General features: G+C 40.2%; 2 protein-coding genes across 3 annotated transcripts in view; both read left to right on the top strand.

The window, feature by feature from the left end:
* The window catches only part of LOC138017870 (exosome complex exonuclease RRP44-like), a 52,732-nt gene that overhangs the window by 10,468 nt on the left and 22,264 nt on the right, over positions 1-20,000 (top strand). For both annotated transcript variants that reach the window (XM_068864850.1, XM_068864851.1), the window contains exons 5-17: positions 6,947-7,029; positions 7,106-7,198; positions 7,679-7,698; positions 8,200-8,248; positions 9,052-9,246; positions 9,388-9,426; positions 9,826-9,894; positions 10,782-10,919; positions 11,731-11,877; positions 12,321-12,437; positions 12,773-12,874; positions 13,702-13,766; positions 13,897-13,981. In XM_068864850.1, the coding sequence (XP_068720951.1) occupies positions 6,947-7,029; positions 7,106-7,198; positions 7,679-7,698; positions 8,200-8,248; positions 9,052-9,246; positions 9,388-9,426; positions 9,826-9,894; positions 10,782-10,919; positions 11,731-11,877; positions 12,321-12,437; positions 12,773-12,874; positions 13,702-13,766; positions 13,897-13,981 (1,202 nt within the window). The remainder of the gene's footprint in view (positions 1-6,946; positions 7,030-7,105; positions 7,199-7,678; positions 7,699-8,199; positions 8,249-9,051; positions 9,247-9,387; positions 9,427-9,825; positions 9,895-10,781; positions 10,920-11,730; positions 11,878-12,320; positions 12,438-12,772; positions 12,875-13,701; positions 13,767-13,896; positions 13,982-20,000) is intronic.
* Positions 14,751-20,000, top strand: part of LOC138016253 (uncharacterized) — a 6,905-nt gene continuing 1,655 nt past the window's right edge. Inside the window, exons 1-3 of the mRNA XM_068863424.1 lie at positions 14,751-16,302; positions 16,351-17,350; positions 17,409-20,000. The exon at positions 17,409-20,000 is cut by the window's right edge and continues 1,655 nt beyond it. Of these exons, the coding sequence (XP_068719525.1) occupies positions 14,807-16,302; positions 16,351-17,350; positions 17,409-20,000 (5,088 nt within the window). The 5' untranslated portion in view covers positions 14,751-14,806. The remainder of the gene's footprint in view (positions 16,303-16,350; positions 17,351-17,408) is intronic.

Here is a 20,000-nt window from a genome sequence, read left to right as displayed (position 1 = left end):
TTTTCCGGTATAGTTACTTATATACTGTAATGATAACAATATTTTTGGGGGGGAAGCTTCTACCCCTCAAATACCCTAGATAGAACCCTGTAATAAGTTGGACTCTCAGGTAGAGATCACTGTGTGGAGTGATGAAGTGGTTTCAAAATTGCGAGTCGTCATATTCTGGTTAGAGCCTGAAATATTCATGTGTCACAACTCAGTCAATAACAATTGGAGTGGACCTCAAAGTCAGCTCATGGCCGCCATTTACGAGCAATACCCCAAGTGTTATAATAACAAAGGTGATTTATTGGACTAGTGAACAGCAAAAAAAAGAAGAAAAAGAATCATGCACGATACAATACAATTGAGAAGAGCGTGTTTAAGCAGACGAAGATATATCTAGATATTTTAGAGGAGTATTTGGTGCCGATGAATTAGATCTAAATGGTCGAGTGAAAGACACGCAATCCACCTGGGCTATCATCTTGAATACAGACCCCATCTCAAAACCCGGGCCAACACTGGGTTGCCGTGGTAAAAAGGCCTGAGAGAGAACATTGTCTATTTTTGGTTTCGTGCGGTCATCGGCCCGTGGATTACCATCCGATGTTATGGAGTGAAAGATTATCAACAAGATTTTAGCACCACGTGCGGTGATTATTGTTTATTTTTTAAAAAATTTTTTTCTAGAACCGAACGATTAACTAAATTAGATTTCTCTGTACTAGATAAGTATTTAGACGAAGACGACGACGAAGCCAACGATTTGTACGTGATATGGTTCACGTGTGGTATCCAAAAATTTTAAATAACGAAAGACACGAGTACTTGTTATCATCGAAACCACAGAAAATTAGTAGTAATAGTAGTTTGTACGGTGGACTGACAGATTTTGAAAAACTAGCAAAAATAAAGACTTCTTTTCGTTTTATAAATCAATGTTGTAAACCTAAATGTTATCTTGAATGAGATTAAAGAGTAGAACAAAAAATGACAACTCATTCGAGTGTTTTGTTTTCATCACACGATATGAGAATGATGAAAAACCCTTTAAGTCCCAGGCGTGTGTAGTCCTACCCAGTACCCAAACGAGGTCGATATTCAAAAAAGCGCATTCGAGTTCAAGAGACTTCAATTCAAAAAAGATGGAAAGTTTATGAGACGTCCTTCCACCAGAGCTCCAAGAATGTATTTTAAAGAAGAAGACGAAGCTATAGCAAAGGGATTAAAAAAAAGCCCTGGTGGGGGAGATTAGTGAGTTTATTTTATTTTATTTATTTTTTTGTCTACAACTCTTATCTGAAGATTGGCATCAAAGAGATTCATGTTTTTTTTTCTCCTAGAAAACCTAGCCATCTGTCCTTGGAAAGGCCGTGCAGTCGTCCTTAACACAAATCCACCCTCTATACTTGTAGCTTCTCAAAAACATTTTCATTGTAGCAGATGTAACTTATTCACCGTGTGGGAAATCAGCGCCTTTACACTTACAGTGGTTGAAAGATTTGTAAAATTAAACTAAAGAGTTGTTATATAAATCAAAGATTATAAACCTACATGTAAATGTTACTTCGAGTGATTCATTAAAGAGAGAAAAAAATGACGACTCATTCCAGTGCTTTAGAACTGATTTTAGCGGACAATTTAAGTTTGTATGACAACAAAGATATATCTCCCGAAATATTTTTCACTTCACATGATGTGGAAATGACAAAACCCTTAAAGATACGTTCTCCAGGCGTGTATTATTTCATAGGAGGCACCATGGTGGGTAAAACGACTTTGTTAGTTAAATTCTACTTCATAGACACAATAAATTATATTACATGCCGCTGTTAAAAATGAAAATGGTGAATGGAAACAATACACTTCCTTGTACAATATTCATTATTTTAAGGGATCCGCGTGGCAATCACAACCTTTCGACACTATAGAAAAAGAAGCCGGTGTGAAATTTTACTCTAGTTTCCCTACTAAACGACAAATCGAAGAACTGGTACAAAATAATAAAAAAACGAAAAAGCAAACAACAACCATATTAATATTTGATGATTGGATGAATCAACTCTACAAGAGTGACGATATGGTGGATGTTTTGACCAAGATGGTACATCACTTAAATCTATTAGGTAGTATTCATCACACAACAAGCACTCTACCCTCGTTCGATAAATGCCACTGCATTACGATCTCAAGCGTCGGGAATACAGGGGTGATGATGTACATAAATTAGTTTATTATTTTCGTGACGATATTATTGGTGGAATCGTGGGTAGAGAGCGTTTATTTCCCAACAGACAGGCGTTCGTGAAGCGATTTTATAAAAATCATAAATGAGCGAAAGCGAATATTCTACACCAAATCAGATATTTGACGAATATTGGCCAGAAATATAGAACTTCATTTATAACGACAAGCCATTACCAAACGAAAAACTACCTTGCTTGGCAATTGGCTTTATTATTTTACAATTACGGAAAACATCAGGTATTGATAAAAGCTAGAAGAAAAACTGCAGCATTTAACAACTCAAAATGGTGAGAAAATTAAAGAAGTTCCTTGTCCTCTTTGTAATACCACCATATCTACTTCTTTACGTGAGGACGAAAAAAATCTTAATGTGCGGTGTTCCAGCAAATGCAAATTACCATGGTGTAACATGACCATTGACGTTAGCCAAAATAGCTGTCCATGTATTAGATTGTTTTAAACCTTCTAAAAATGGGAGAATACACACATTAAACACATAAAATACACTGAAAAAAGAGCCAATGACCCCAATGCCGCAAAACATATGCAGTAACACAACCATTTATTTTTTGAATGCGGTTGGTACATGAAAAAAGATGGTGGCGTTAAATGCAATTTTGGTTTGGTGGCAGATACGCAAGGAAATTACTGGAAAAATTTGGCTAGGGATTACGTACAACTCATACGACAAAAAAGACAGGCTTATGTCAAACAAACTAAGACTTTTCACTGGGGATATCAACGTGAATTAGAGGAACAATTGGCAAGAAAACGATTTAAATCAAAATCAAAAAACTAACCATGGCTTTTACGCTTTTACTTTATTGTCCCAAAGAAGATAATCAAAGATTTTACGTTCAATGTCTTCCTTTTTTTAATTTACTACATAGGACTCGATGAATCTGATATAAACATTCAGTTATTGAGCACTTTATTGACGGGCCAATGTTTATTCGAAATGCAAATGCAATCCATGGATAACAAACTAAAAGATATTTTTGAGCTTGTGTTAAACATTGGTGATGTGGTTGATAAAAAATAATTTTATTTTTATTTTAGAATGGGGAACTTGTTTCTTTTGTTTAGAACCAACTAAATATGATTTATTTGGTGTCTTGTTTTGTTGTTTATCGTGTAGAAAGGAAAGTCGATTAGTTGAATTTCGTTATATAGGTGATTAAAAAAATTTTATTTTTATTTTTAAGATTGCTTATTATCTAATCTTACCTTATGTAGACAAGAATTTCACATATTGAAATATAGATTGTTTGTTTGGCAGAAGGAAGTATTGTTAATAAAACAACAAATTGCAAAATAAAAAATCTTATATTTTTAGTGTCTTGTGAATTTTGTGGAACATGGATCTGTTTTTGTTTTAAATAAAATAAATGGAACGGTTACTGAATATTTAAGATGTGATGATTGTTATTATTATAATTATTAACTTATTTTATTTTGTTTTGCAATGTCCTTTTTGTTGTTCAAATAAGATTTTCAATCAGAAACTAGATTTATATAATCATCTTTTAGAACATTTCGATCTTTCTATATACCGATATACAACTAACAAACTAACTTGTTTCAAATGTCATAAAACTAAAATATTTTAAAATAATTTTTTAACCCCTAGACAATCCACGCAGATGTAACAGAGTATACGTTCTCATAACTACTCAAAATAATAAGACATTTATTTTTAAATAGATGCTTTGTGTTGGATGTGTGAATATTACACTCGATGACTCTAATTTATGTCAAAATTGTTCGAGCCAGTGTAGTAGTTGTGAATTTTTTAAATGTACTCGTTTTGATGAGAAGCTTCAAAAAAATTTGTGTGATAATTGTTTTCAATTTTGACCTTGTACTAGTGCAATATTAAATGATAATTTCATTAAACTCTTGTGACTATAAGTAATAATGTATTTTATTTTCAAAATAAATGTTTTGTGTTTTGTGGAAATGCCAGTCTTGTCCTTGAACGGCAACAAAAACAAAAAAAAATTATTTTTTTAGTTTGTAGAAGCGCACGTTTATTAGAAAAACGAAAACGACAAGAAGAAGAAGAAGTTTTAAAAAGCAACAAAAAACAAAAAATTATTAATGAACGTTTTAGTAAACTGATAATTACTATAACTACTGATATCTTGACATATGATAATTTTGGTTTGATATTGCAGAATCAATTACGTGATTTATGTCAAGTCATATTAGATCGTGACGGACGTTTCGATTATAAACCATTTAATCGTGATGGTAAAACATTATGTTTAAATTGTAGATCGAACAATTATTGTATTTCTAAACAGTGTTCTTTGTTTTGATAGGTGATTGGGATTATTGGGTTCTATGTCATAAATGTAAACAAATATTAGACTTGAAATCTGTAGATTATTTTTATAGACCAATCAGATATGGACCACAATTTTTCTGTAATTTATGCTATCCTCGTTTTCACAGTTCAAATAATATCACGACGTCGCCTGTTATTTGTTGTAGTTTATTATGAATCATTTGGAGTCATTTGTAGGTTTGTTGAACGAAGGATGTGAAGACTTTCAACCTATAGATACGATGGTCAATGAAAAAACAACACAAACAAGGGCAAAACTCAAGAAACAAAAACAAACGTCAGATGCTTTAAATGAATTTTTGAAAACATTAAAACATTCAAAGGGTGAAAATATAGTGCAGTTTCAGTTTGAACTTCAAAAGCACATGGTTTCGTTGATGAAAATCAGGGATGATTTGGAATTTGTATTGTATGTCAACCACTGTCAAATGGAAATTCAACGAATTTTTGAAGACTTTACATGGAATCTAAAAGACTTTCACGATCGTTGGCAAATGTATCATCTACAAACGATGAAATGATGCAATAATGGTTGTGACACACTACACGTGTCTCTTTATACCACAAGGATGGGAAAATGTGTTTAACTGTAATATAAATTGTGTGTCTGTATGATATGTGAAATGTGGACGGTCAGTCCATAAAGGCGTGTTGTATGTAGAACGTTACTAATTCAAAAATAATCCATTGAATCGTAGGTCGATGATAAGAAATTGATTAATACTACACTGAATCGATGATAAAATTGGCTGATACTAAAATTTAAAAAAATCTCTAGACATAAAACAAGGTGTAGTTTTTGTCATAAAACATAATTTTTTTGAACCCCCTACTTATTTCTTATGGTGTCATAGATCTAAATCATTAAATAAGTTTTTACGTTTTATTAAGAGTGATCGATGTTTCATAAAGGTGTAATCTGATTATTTTTCATAATGTTGTAAATGTAGAACTGATTAAAAAAGATGTAAATTTTTACAATTGAACCAACATGTTTGTAATTTTAAGCGTTAAAGCCGTTTTAAATTTTTAAAAATGTATTAAAAACCAGGTTTGTCTTTTTTCATTGTGAATTTACACCCACTATCCCTCCCCTTTCCAACAAAACAAAACAAAACAAAAAAAAACGTTCTTTTAACACCAAAATTTTTATTTTATGATTTCTTTTTTTTTTTTCAGATATACTGCTGTATATATGCAGTGGTTGTTTTTCACCCTTTTCTAGCACTGACTGTTTTTTACTGTTAAATGTGTTTTTTCTTAAACCACCCAGATATTTTCTATGGTGTTATAAGTGTAACTCTGTGAAAATGTTTTTTTTGTGTGTGTATTTAATTGCTAGTTATCGAAAATACAAGAGACCGATGAACATTTATATAAATCTTTTTATAATGTCGTGATTGTAAAACGAGAAAATTTTTTTTGTTGTTGTTTATAGCTGTTATCACATGCCCGACATGCTATAGACAGACAACAAAATACAGTTCTCTACATTGTAGTGGCTGTGGAATGCTTTTCACGACTACGGCAACAGATAGAGAGTATTGTGAAATTTGCGATATATTAAAGGATAACACAAAAGCTTATAATTTTTTTATCCTGTTTGTATTCTATGGTGTCATAATTGTAGTGAAAGTAGAGTTTTTATATTGTAAACACTTCCATGTATTTGATATAGCTATGTTGAAGAATAAAAAACATTGTCTGATCATCCTCTTGTTCAATAAACCACATTTCAAACGGGACTTGAATGCAATAAATGTGATAAAAGTCTCGACTTCTACGATTGTGATGAAAACAAAAAACTTTTTAAACATGAGCGGGCGCCCCTCTTTTCTCCCGAAACGCGACGACGACAAAAGAAAATTATACAATTGGCTCACACTCGTCACCAGATCTACTCGGCGGCGGGCCCCGGGCGCTATCTTGAAACCCCTTGTCACCAGATCTAATCGGCCGTCGGTGGGGCCCCTTCCACGCCTGTGCGATGCCCATCTTCCACGCGAATTTGGGACCTGTCCACGCGCAATGCCCATTTTCCACGCGAGTGGAGTACTACTCAAGAGCCATTGTAATCTACAGTAAATCATGTTATGAAAAATAAAATTAAGATCCCCCAAAGGTTTCTGAGTGAGCTACCAACCATTTGAAGTTAGAATTTAAAAAAAAGGATGAAATGAAGAAATTACATGTACATGTACTGGAATATAGAAAGCAATTTGATAATGTTGATATTGATTGACAATAAAATGCTCAAATTGATGTAAAGGCAATGTAAGCATAGCTGCACTAGAAACCAAAATAATATTATTGTAAGTTGATGGCTTAAAATAATATTATTGGTGTGTTTGTTTGCACATGCAGCTCGTGAGTATGTTGAAAGCTTTGAAGGATGTGAGGGATTAGCAGACCGACTGGCACTCCAGGCTGAAACTGGACAAGATCAGGTATTTGTTTTAAAAATGTACCTCAAGATATCAGTAATAAGATTGTCTAAATTTGTAGGGTTATTTTCTCTGAAAGGTAGATGACAAGAAAAGGGGAAAGCTGGTTTATCCTGAGCACCTTCCTCTCACAAGAATTCAAGCTGGACTCAAAGGTGGAAGGTATCTTCAGGTATGCTGTTTTTTGCAGATTTTGGTGTATGTCCCTATGCATTGGAACCCACTAATGTCCAGAAACACCAGAAACATTTATTCATTTTGTCGGTCCTCTCACGGGAACACATGAGCCCAGCAAATTGACCTGCTCCCAACTGTGTGGCTTCATAGCGCAGTTGCTAATTGGTAGAGCATTGCACTGGCATCACAGAGGTCATGGGTTTGAATCCCATGTAAGGCCACCTAGTTTTCTTTGGTGTCTAAAAGAGACAATAATAATATTGTCTCTTGCCTAAATAGTCCGGGAGGATCACTTCTTCCTTTCATAGACTACGCATTGGGGTAACTTTATTAATATTATTCTAAACTCTACCTGGATTTTAAGTGGTAATGCATGTGACCTGAATATTGTGTTTCTGTTGACTACTTCCTTTATTAATGTACATTATTTTACAAGTTATGATATGAACAATATTTTGTTCTTCGTTCTGTCTAGGGTACTTTTCACCGAAGTAGGTAAGTCAAAGTGTGATTGCTTTACACATTATTTTTTGATGATCACTTTTATTTTGTTGTTTTATCATATGTTCGCATGCCGGTGGCTGAGTTGGTTGAGCACCGGGCTGCCATGCGGGAGGCTGTGAGTTGAACTCTGGCCAGATCAACACTCAGAGTCTTTAAATAACTGAGGAGAAAGTGCTGCCTTTGTAATGACATCTGCAAATGATTAGACTCACTAGTATTCTCGAATAAGAAAGATAAAACGCAGACCCTGTCTCACAACCCTTAAATGTTCGTAACCCTGTGGGATGTAAAAGGACCCACATGCCATTCGCGAAGAGTAGGGCATGGAGTTCTTTTGTTGTGGTCTGTCTTCTGTGTTGTATCATGGTTGGGAGGATAAATGCATGGAGATAAGAGCTACACCAAGCTACTCTAAAATACGAGGGTAAATAGAGAATGTATGATATGATATGATGATCAGCATTAACAAATTATCTCCATTTTTTGTTCTAGGGAAAACTATACTGAAGCTTATGTCTTTGTGCACAATGGAGATAAACAGGTACACTGTAGATTTCAAATTATTACATGTATAATGTTATAATTATTACATGTTTCTCACTTTTTTCTTTTCATGTTCGAGAAATGGAGACAGAAAATGGGAACAGTTTGGGAACCGTTATACGCTGCTTCATGACCTGTCAATATTGCAAAATTCAGACCGCTCAGAGAAAACATTCAGAATTCTCCTTTTCATCCCGGACCAGTTAGCTTAAGATATAGTAATAATATCAAGGCTGCTGCCTAAGAAAATCTTACCGGAGCGCTTCAAGCTTCCAACATTAAACGTTAGTAGCCCGAGTCATTTTTTCAAAAGCCCAGAATGAATCAATTAAAAGTGAGGGTGAATCACATTGTGATAAGTTAGGCGCTCGTTCGGACTTCTTGTTCAGAAAATTGGTCGCCCGCGCTGGCAAGTAAGGCGTCCCAGGCGACCACGCGACCGTTAGGCAGCAGCCTTGAATATCATTATTATTACTCTGGAAGTAACATCATAATCACTTTAAAGTCTCCAACTTGTGTAGCAAGGCACAAAATAATAGTGTGCTGGCTAATGTTTTATTAGAGAGACAGTAAATCAAGTCAAATGCGGGGTTTTGAGAAGAAAACCCAGTTCAATGGTGTCCCTGAGTATCCAAGTTTTCCTTTGTCTGAAAAGAAAGCAGCATGCACCTGATATGTGTAACTAAGGGACTATTGGACTAGCCTCTGGTATCAGTCCCTTAATTTTAATAATGCACACACTATTAATGATGCAATCCATGTAACTGACAGAATCAATAATAACCAGTTTGCTTGTCACAGGTGTTCATTCAAAGTCTAATGAATCTCAACCGTGCAGTTCATGAGGATATTGTTGCAGTCGAGATCTTGCCGAAAAGTCAGTGGACTTGTCCATCATCTGTTGTCACCACAACATTGACTGAAAATGAAAAGGAAGATGATGATGATGTTGATGATGATGATGAAGATGTTGATAAAAATAATGACCATCTGAAGGTACAGTACTGACAGTCACTTTGAAAACTGACCAGTACTCTGATAGTTTGTCTTTATGCGTTTTCAATTTGCTACTTTTTGTACTTTTCTTTTTATGTAGAAGAGGTGTGGGAAAAACATTCAGTGTTGCTTTTCTTTCAGTTGAATGGAGGCAGCAAAAACAAGGTGCTATCAGGAAAAGTAGGTGTCTTTAATCTTTCATCTGTAGTTTTTATATATTATTTTCCTGTGTTACCTTGAAATAGTTAACTGTTTTTCCATGAAGCAGTATTGGTTCCCAAATGATTACAACCAGTATTTTATCTTAGAGTTTGTAAGTATCCATTCACCTTAAAAAACATTTTGTTGCAACAATACTGTGTACATTTTGATGATTTGAAGCCTTTTTCTGTCAAATTTGCTGTTAACTTTAGAAAGGGCCATCGTAAAGTGAGCGAAATATAGATACCTGTGTCATACCTCACCCTCTATGTCAAGTAGGGTGCACTATGGACAAGTAAAATGGTCTGGCATCAACCTGTTATCGAACATGTCAAGTTAATTTTGAAGTCAGTTCAATGTGTCTATTTCCTCACACAGGTTATTGGAATCATAAAGAGGAACTGGCGACCATATTGTGGTGTCCTTTCCAAGTCGTCAAAACCACAGGCAAGGCGTGATGGTGATAATTTTATTTTAGATTGCAAAATTAATGATCTAGGCAACAGGTAATCTACTTGTACTATCTCTGTTGTCTAAATTTACTCATCCAGACTTACAATGTACTTTTGAGGGAACCTCTACATGTAAGTTATAAGCCTTCATGGTACTTACATGATAAATTTCATCACCAATTTTCCATCTTTGTTATTTATTATTATAACTTATATCCATGTGACGTGGCAAATAGACAAAATAAAATAATTAATTAAAAATGAATGTGATGATGATGATGATAATTGGGCCTATTAATCACCCTCCTTGTAGTAAGGCGAGTGGATCGTAAGCATATAAGCAGCCGCTACACATGAACATTCCATACAGGATCTTAAAGCACAGTATCCCCTCCCCCCCCCTACCCTGAGAAGTAGCCGATCTTCTTTCCAGGAAGTAAGGAGGGCTGGACTTTATGGCGTTAAGTTTCCATGGTTCGGTACATGTAGGTAAATGCTTGGAAATAAGACAAGGAAATAGCTAGGAAATGGTGGTTCAATCATCGTATTAAATAACGGGAAGGTGTTTTGTTAAAACAAGTTTCAAGGGCATCCTAAAAACTGGTTATTTGAAAAAGTGTCAATATCCGTCAGCTTGCTTCTGCAGTGCTGCTGTGAAAAGGTTTGGTCAGATATTTTGCCCTTTCTTTGTGCTGGGACTAAGATATTCCCTGGACTGTTCCATGGACCAGCAAAGGGACTATTCCATCACATTCTATATACAGTAGTGTCATGCCTTGGACGTAAAGTTCTTCCAGCTACCAATGTGTTGACAATGAAAAATTGGGACTGGTAATTGGAGGAAAATTATTAGAATGTGCTATGTGTTTTTCGTTTTGAAAGGGTACGAGACATCTGTTCATAGCTGCTGAGAGAAGAATTCCCAGGGTCACCATTGAAACTAGACAAGCGTCAGCCCTAGAGGGGCAGAGAATTGTGGTTAGCATTGACTCTTGGCCTCAGAATTCTAAATATCCTGTGGTAAGTGTGTGACATTCCATTCATACACGTTTCCGGTTTATCTCTGCCCCCATACAGCGCATGATGAGAAGACTTTTGTTTCTCCAAAACACTTTGGGCTCCGCAATTTAGCCTTTCCATATTTTGTTGCAAATACCTGCAAATGCACTCTTAACTGATGATTGCGTACGAGTTTGATATGAATTTTTGATACGCGGCAACCATATCTTACCAGTTAGAAGAATGTCGGGACCTTGTTTTGTTACTCGGCCCAATTCGTCCGCTGACTTGTTCAATGTAGTGACTGCATTTCTCTCTTTAGAGCACAAAACACTTTTTGCGAGCAAGAAGGAGGGCATCTCGACCAGTAACAGACAAAATTGTCCGGTGTTGAGGCTTCGATATAATCGGTTAAGTCACTTTAAGAATTCAATAATCGAGTAGGTACTCTCTTCTTTGAACCCGTTGTAGTTTTGCCTCCGACATTACGCGGATCTGCAGAGCTGCAAGGGTGCGTCTTTATGCAGAGCAAAGATTATCATTATACTCGTGGGCTGCAGACAAAAGACTTGTATATTTTATTTTAACTGAACAAAATTAGGTCATTTGAGCGGAATTTTGATCGTCAATTGAACTGATTCTTCTTTGGTACGAATCGACGTAAATTTGAGTGCGAATCTAGTGAGAGTTGGGTGTGAATCGTGTGGGGACGAGTCGACCGGTTACCATTTGCTTCTGTTGTGCGTCATACAACTCACCAGGTACGACGCAAGGATAAAAAATGATTTTTCATATTTAAGAGTTAAGCTTAATGTTTCCCTTTGAAATTTAGGGTCACTTTGTCCGAAAGCTGGGGGCCATTGGTGACAAGGAAACCGAGAACGAAGTGTTGCTTTTAGAGCGAGATGTGCCACACTTACCTTTCTCAGCTGCAGTACAAAAGGACCTTCCCGTCATGCCATGGGCCATCACGGATGAGGTTTGACTTACGTGCGCATGAGCACTACTTCGTGGGTTTAAAGAAATACGAGGCCAATCTCGTCCTCAGAGTCCGCTTTTCGTTTGGTCAGCACCAAGAATACGGACTCTGGGGACGAGATTGACACGAGGCACGAGATGAAACCTGTTTATTTGTTTTGGTATTTTTGGGCACATGTAACAGTTTTAAGGATCCATTTGCCTGCCAAAGCTTCTGAAATCCTTTTAGATGGTACGTCCGTTTTTGAGGACTTTTGCAAAGCACACCTTTGGCTGTGTTTGTATCGTTGTGCTTGTTGTTGTTGATTTTTTCCACTTCCAGATGAGCAAAATTGAAAAACCAAACACACTTTAACTAATTGTCACTTAAAATTGCTATTAATTAAAGGAATTTCCGATCTGGTCACAAAAAAAAAAAAAATCGGCATAACTTATTGTTTTCAGGATGTGGAAAGTCGTTTGGATCTTCGCCATGTTGCAGTTTGTAGCATTGATCCCCCTGGTTGTACGGATATCGATGATGCTTTGCACTGGAGATTACTGGAGAGTGGAAATTATGAGGTCAGTTAGCTTAAAAATTGGCTTTCCTGTTAGGCATAAATGACACTTAAGCGCAGAGCAAAAGGTACGAAAACGAATGTAGACTAAAGCACACTCGCTTTGAAAGCAAACTGCTTTAAGCAAGGAAAATGTCGACGGCCGCGAAAGCGTCATGTGAAAACACATAGGGAAATTAGGGAATTAAATTTAGCTAGTTAGCGGTTGGTCACACTCACATTTTGTGATTTCTCTTACGTTACTGGCCTCATCGCAGATTTGCGTTAGCGCCGCGTTCCTCTCCCGTGTTTCGCATGAATGAGTATAAAGACGAAAAAGGATGTTTTTTGCCTCAATAGGTTGGTGTGCATATAGCTGACGTGACACATTTTATCAGACCAGGGACATCTCTGGATGATGAAGCAGCCAATAGGGGTACCACAGTCTATCTCACGGATAAGGTATATCTCATCCTCCAGGGGACGTTTTAGGGTAAAGGGTATTGACTCTATGCGCGGTTGTGTTTTTGTGAACTAAGTAAGGACGGTGACCCTTGGCGTCTGGTGCTATCCAGGATGATGTTGATGGAATCTGGAAACGGAGATTGAGTAGAGAACATACACGTTTTTTTGCGGGTTATAGATAAAGTGGTCCTCGCACTTACATGTATCTGGACAATTTGAGCAATTGTCAATCACTCTGTGATTGGTTCAAAGTTCTCGCGCCACTTTTTCAACCTATCAGAAGTGAGACCAAAACTAATCGTAGCTCGCGCGTGCACATTTTCCCGCGCTTTGTTTCGGCTACGTGTAATTACTTCGAGTTTTGATTGGTTTAATGGATTGTCCTCCGTCCTCCGTAATTACTTTGGTTTTGGTTTTACGACACTCCATTGAAACTCGCTCTAGACACCTGGACCAGATAAAATAGCCCATTTCCGAGTTGCTGCATGCCTCAGTTTCAAAGCGAGTCCTAGTGCAAAAACCATTCAAATGGAAATGAGTTGCGTATTCTTATGCAAATCAAACTCATTTCCCTTACTATAGTTGAGCACCAAGACTCACTTCGAAACCGAGACAAACAGCAACTCGGAAATGGCCCATTCAGTCGGCTTCAACGGGATTCGAACCCATGAGCTCTGCAACGCACCAACTGAGCTATGAAGCCACTCAGTTGCGAGCAGGTCAATTTATTGGGCGTCAATATATACATTCCTCTAGCTCATACATTAGTCCTTTCACAGGAACGGGGACTAATGTATTCAGAATGGTTTCTCTTTTTTCTCCAGCGAATTGACATGGTACCTGGTCTTCTCAGCTCAGATCTTTGTTCTTTGAGATGCAATGTTGACAGGTTAAGCCTTGTTTACACTTGCTGATGATTTTGCTTGTTTGTTGTTGTTTTGTTGCTGTTTTTTTTTTTGTTTTTTTGTTCCAATCTGATGAGTTCTGTTTTTAAGCGCTAGTAATGTCCTTTCTTTTAGACTGGCATTTTCCTGCATATGGCAAATGACTCCACAAGCTGAGATTGTCTCAACAAAGTTCACAAAAAGTATTATCTGCTCAAGGGTATGTTGGAAACCTTTTTAGCACATTTAGTTCCTCTCGACCCGTCTGGCCGTTTGATTTGTCATTGTTGCGCTTGAAAAAAGTTGCATTTGATGCATTTTATCTGTCGTGTGATTTCGGTTTTGTGTACCGACGTACACTCAGAGCCTTGTTACTGGATTTGCCTCGTTACTTTTCGCCTTTCGGCTTTCGAGTCATGTTCTCCCAGCAAGAGCAGGTCGGTTTCCCCGCGTTTGCAACGGCCTTCTGGGTCTTTTTCCCGCACTAGCTATTTCCTGCGCTTGGCACAGCTACTTATCTTCTCGGGCATCCACTGGGCCTTCTAGGGTTTCTCGGCATAACCACTGGTGACTGTTAGATTCAAACTGTTTATTTGTTTTTTCCGCACGTGATTGTTACTCTATCTTATTTACGCGCGTGTGACATTGCGTTACATCGTGACGCCTTGATGTATGTGCATCAGTTTTCAATCAAGTTTTTCAATTGCCACGTGCTTTCGCTCGCTAGTGTTCTGTTTTAGTTTTCTGCTGCTTAATTAACCTTTCTTCATGTATTTCTTCGCTTCTCCGGATCAGAGGAATATTTGTAAGTTTACTTTATGTTGTGTTTTTTCAATCAGTGCATCAGTGTCTTAGAAATATTGTGATTTATTTCCTTTCAGTCGAACCATTGTTTCTTTATTGACATTGTCATTGCTGATCTTCAAATTTTGACTTCGAATGCGTTTGGATTACCTCTTGATCACTTCAATTGTTGTAAGCATTAAACGGAACCTTTTTTAATTGTCTACGATTTGGTGCTTACATTAGTTCGAAAATAAGGAATATGGCTGAAGCTTCGAGCGAAGAGTCAACTCGTTCAACTCGCGAAAGGCGACCTAATGTTACCCTCGACAACGATGGAATTAAGCATGAGAAGTCTCTTCAGTGTCGCAAAACAAGGAGTGCAGCAAAGGCACGCATCACCAGAAAAATCAAGGAACTGACGGAAAGCTTTACAAACTGTGAAAACGTTGCTGATGTTCGTAAATGGGCCCAGGAATTCGAAGAAATCGCCAAGAATTTCCGAGACGCCCAGAACGCATACCACGCCACCCTCGAGGATGATTTCGAAATTCAAGACTCGCAGGAGTATTTCGAGTGCGAGAATCAACGGATCGTCAACTTTCAACGGACACTCGAAGAGTGGTTCTCAAGAGCAGAAAGTGAAATAAACCCGTATGACTCTGTCAGCAATACTGGGACCAGATCCCGTACACGCACGTCGCGTTCCAAATCGTCGCATACAAGTCTGCGCTCGTCGGAAGCCGGATCGTCAGCCGCCAGTCCTCGAACAATTGCAGCGGCGAAAAGAGCATCGTTAACCGCCGAGGCAGCCGCTCTGCGCCAGCAACAAAGTTTGCAGGAAGAAGAGTTGAGGCTAAAGCAGCAGCAAGAAGAGGCCAGATTGCGCCTCGAACAACGCAAACAACAACTCCAGCTCCAGACCGAAATTGCTAAGATGGAGGCTGAAGAGCGCATCTACGCTGTGGCCGAACAAGGAGACCATTACTTTCAACAGCCATTCCCTGCGCAGAAACAGGACCTCTCACCGTTGTCGCCTCCTAGTCAGCCACGCCCATCAGCGTTTCGTGCCTCAGACCAATTCTCAGAAAGCGCGCAGGCCACTCCGGGCCTCATCAAGGTTCCGCAAAGGCCAAGGAGACCGGAAGAACTTCAACCAGATCCAGCAGTAATCAATCAACCTGGTAGCAAGCCAAAGATCTTCTCACCTCAAGGAACTGTGTGGTCACCTGTAATCCCACTTAAACCCGAGCTCAATGACCACCACGTGGATCGTGAGGGTATTAAACAAGAGCGAAGTCCATCTCCGGGTACTTCAGACGTTGGGGAAAAATTCGTGCGAGATATGATCGAGATCCAGCGACAACAACAACGGCACAACGAGCAGCTTATGTATATGCAGCAATACCGCGACCAACAGCTGCAACAGCTACTGGGACAGCATCAACAACTGTCCCTAACACTAACGTTACCTCACGCTGAGGTGCAGACGTTCGATGGAGACCCGGTTAACTACTGCAATTTTATACGTTCCTTCGAAAACCTTATCGAAGCTAGGACGAAAAGCAGCAGCACAAAGCTGTACTACCTCGTGCAATACACGTCTGGTGACGTCCAAGAGCTCATGCGAAGCTGTTTATCAATGCAACCGGATGAAGGCTATCGAGAAGCGCGCAGACTTCTAAAGGAAAGATATGGCCAGAGCTACAAAATCGCCTCTGCCTACGTTACTAGAGTCACGAACGGACCACCGATTAAGCATGAAGACGGCCAAGCACTTCAGTAGTTTTCCATCCTTCTCACTAGCTGCAAGAACACCCTAAGAGAGGTGGGCTACCTCAACAAGATAGAGAATCCAGACAGCATGCAGAAAGTTATAGAAAGGCTTCCCTTTCCGCTGAGGCAAAGATGGCGCGACGTTGCTGATGATATCACAAACAACAAGCACAGAGAAATTACTTTTGAGGACATCGCAACCTTCGTTGAGTCAAAGGCGAGAGCCTTAAACCACCCGGTATTCGGAACCATCAACACTGAACGCAGAAACCAAGGAAGGACTTCCAATGACCGCAGACCCCGACGCAGTGACAATTTTGCGACTCTGGGAGGCGAACCCGTTAGTGAGAACAATGAAAACAGGCGTGATATAACGAAGGCCACGCCTAAATGCCATTTATGCAAGGAGAACCACTGGTTGACCCGCTGTCGCCAATTCAAGAAGCAGTCGGTGGACCAGAGACTAACGTTCGTTCGCAAACAAGGACTCTGCGAGAACTGCTTTCAACCTGGCCATAAAGTCCAATCCTGTCCGAAGAACAGCTATTGCAAAATTCCCACTTGCCGTACGAAACATTCGACGTTTCTCCATCCAAAATCGCCAGATCGCAACGTTGGGAACCTCCCCTCCAACGAAGGTCCAATTAACGAAGACGACAGAAGAGCGACTGGGAACAACAATGACAGGGCGCACAATGCTTACGTCAATGGCAACAGTCAATGTGCTTCAACTGGGGCCGGCGTACCAACGATTGGCCTTCCTATCGTACCTGTTAAAGTCAGGGCCAGAAGTGCAGACCCCCCAGTTTTAACTTACGCCTTCTTGGATAGTGGATCGAACACGACATTCTGCAGTCAGCAACTCATGGAAATGTTAACTGTCGATGGCGAACAGACTACCCTCTCATTGACAACCTTGGGGAAGCACGACAGCGTGACGGAGTGCAAGGTCTTCAAGCTGGAAGTGTTCGACTTGAACGAACGGAACTTCGTTGAGCTCCCAACTGTCTTCTCGACCCCACAACTACCAGTTGGTAAAAACAGCATCCCGCAACAAGAGGACGTAAACAAGTATCCTTACCTCAAAGGCATTCAGCTGCCCAGATGTCCTGAAGGCTTTAGAACCTAAACAAGTAATAGCAAGTAACGACAAAGGCCCGTATGCAGTAAAAACAACATTCGGGTGGACACTCAATGGTCCTCTTGACCGAAAGGGAAATTCCCGTTGTACAGCGAACTTCATCAAGGCAGACGAGGAACTCAGCCAACAGTTCACAAGGTTCTGCAATCAAGAGTTCAGCGATTCAGCGTACGACAAGGACGCAGCGCCGTCCAAAGAAGATTCGCACGCCATTAGCATCATGCAGCAGTCCGTCAAACTGAAGTCAGGTCATTACGAAGTAGCCTTACCTTGGAGGAACACTCCACCTAACCTGCTGAACAACCGACCATTAGGAGAACACCGTTTGAAGTTGTTACGGAGAAGGCTGCTTAAGGACGAAGAGCTTCATTCAAAGTATTCTGCGTTCGTCGACGACTTGCTAAAGAATGGCCACGCTCGAAAGGTGCCAGGAGACCGGCTAGACCATCCTGTTGGCGCAGTGTGGTACCTACCTCACCATCCCGTCCTTAATGCGAACAAGCCGGGCAAAGTCCGTGTCGTTTTCGACTGCGCAGCAAAATACCGGGGTACGTCACTTAACAACCAACTTCTTCAGGGACCTGACCTTACAAACAACCTGGTTGGCGTTCTGACACGCTTTCGACAGGAACCTGTTGCTCTTATGGCCGACGTCGAGTCAATGTTCCACCAAGTACGTGTCAGTCCTAACGATTGCGACGCTCTTCGGTTCCTTTGGTGGCCAAACAATGACTTGAACAGTGAACCAGAAGAATATCAGATGATGGTGCATCTCTTCGGTGCCACATCATCACCAAGCTGTGCTAACTTCGGTCTCCGGCGAACCGCAGAAGACAATTGCCAAGAATTCAGCAAGGAAGCGGTTGACAGCGTCAAGGACAACTTCTACGTCGACGACTGCCTCAAGTCAGTTCCATCTGAAACCGAAGCCATTGGTCTGGTGAACGAGCTCCGCACGCTACTCTCGAAGGGAGGGTTCCGCTTGACAAAGTGGATCTCCAATTCCCGAAAGGTCATTGATTCTATTCCACTGTCCGAAAGAGCAGGCTCCGTGAAGGATCTTCTCCTCGATCAACTGCCAATTGAACCGGCCTTGGGAGTCAGGTGGGATGTGGAGTCCGACACCTTTGGCTTCAAGATAAGTGTAAAGGACAGGCCTGCAACCAGACGAGGAATTCTATCTGTTGTCAGCTCCGTCTATGACCCGTTAGGATTTGCAGCTCCATTTATCCTGCCAGCGAAGGCACTGCTTCAAGACCTATGTCGCAAAAATCTTGGATGGGATGAACCCATATCGGACGAGGACCTCATACGCTGGAGAAATTGGCTCGAAGAGCTTCCCAGGCTCGAAGACCTTAGAGTCAACCGCTGTTTTAAGCCCATCAACTTCGGTGAAGTCGCCTCCAGTCAGCTACACCATTTCGCAGACGCTTCCCAGTTTGCATATGGTGCTGTAACCTATCTCCGCCTCACCAACAGTAAAGGTGACGTCCACTGCTCCTTCATCATTGGCAAGTCGCGGTTATCCCCGCTAAAGCAATTGACGATCCCTCGCCTCGAGCTCTCAGCAGCCGTAGTGGCAACGCGATTGGACAGAATGGTCTCGAAGGAAATCGGTATACCAGTCGATCAATCTATCTTCTGGACAGATAGTACCTGTGTTTTGGGCTACATCGCCAATAAAGATAAGCGGTTTCACACTTTCGTGGCAAATCGTGTCGCTGCCATACACGAAGTCACTTCACCTCCTCAATGGAAACACGTTGGCACTAAACAGAACCCTGCCGACGATGCCTCGCGTGGCCTCACAGCTGAAGCCTTGCTGAAGAACAAACGTTGGATACGAGGACCTGAATTCCTTTGGAAATCAGAAGATGCATGGCCAAGCCAACAGTGTTCGGTATCAATGGTTGCAGAGAACGACCCAGAGGTCAAGAGAGAATCACAAGTGCTTTCAACCAAGGCTGAAGCAGGGTCGACCCTTGGTCAATTCTTCGGACGCTTTTCCCAATGGCACCGCTTAAAGAAGTTTGTGGCATGGATACTGCGTTACCGAGCTAACCTAAGAAGAGCTGTTGAACGCAGCAAGTCAGGACCCCTGCCGCTCAACAAGGCAGCAAGATTAGAGCCAATCACCGTAGAAGAAATGAACAAGGCTGAAAGAGAAATCCTGATACATGTTCAGAAGGAGAGTTTCATGGAAGAGATTGCCACTCTAAAGGTTGCAGGTGTGATAGTTGACAGGGCAGGCACCACCAAAGCCAAGAAACCTCGAGTCAAGAAATCTAGTAGAATCTTCAAGCTCGACCCTCAGTTGATGGACGGTCTACTACGTGTAGGCGGACGGCTCGAGAAGGCACCCATTAAGCTGGATGCAAGGCACCCAATAATTCTGCCGACCTCACACCATGTTGTCCGTTTGATCATCAGGTTCTACCATAACGCTTCTGGACATTCTGGCACTGAACACGTACTCTCCATGATCAGAGAAAGATTCTGGATCGTGAAGGGAAGAGCTGCAGTGAAAAGGACCCTTAGA

This window comes from Montipora capricornis, chromosome 9, assembly GCF_036669925.1.
Source record: "Montipora capricornis isolate CH-2021 chromosome 9, ASM3666992v2, whole genome shotgun sequence".
Taxonomy (NCBI): domain Eukaryota; kingdom Metazoa; phylum Cnidaria; class Anthozoa; order Scleractinia; family Acroporidae; genus Montipora; species Montipora capricornis.
This window is presented reverse-complemented; position numbering and strand designations above follow the sequence as displayed.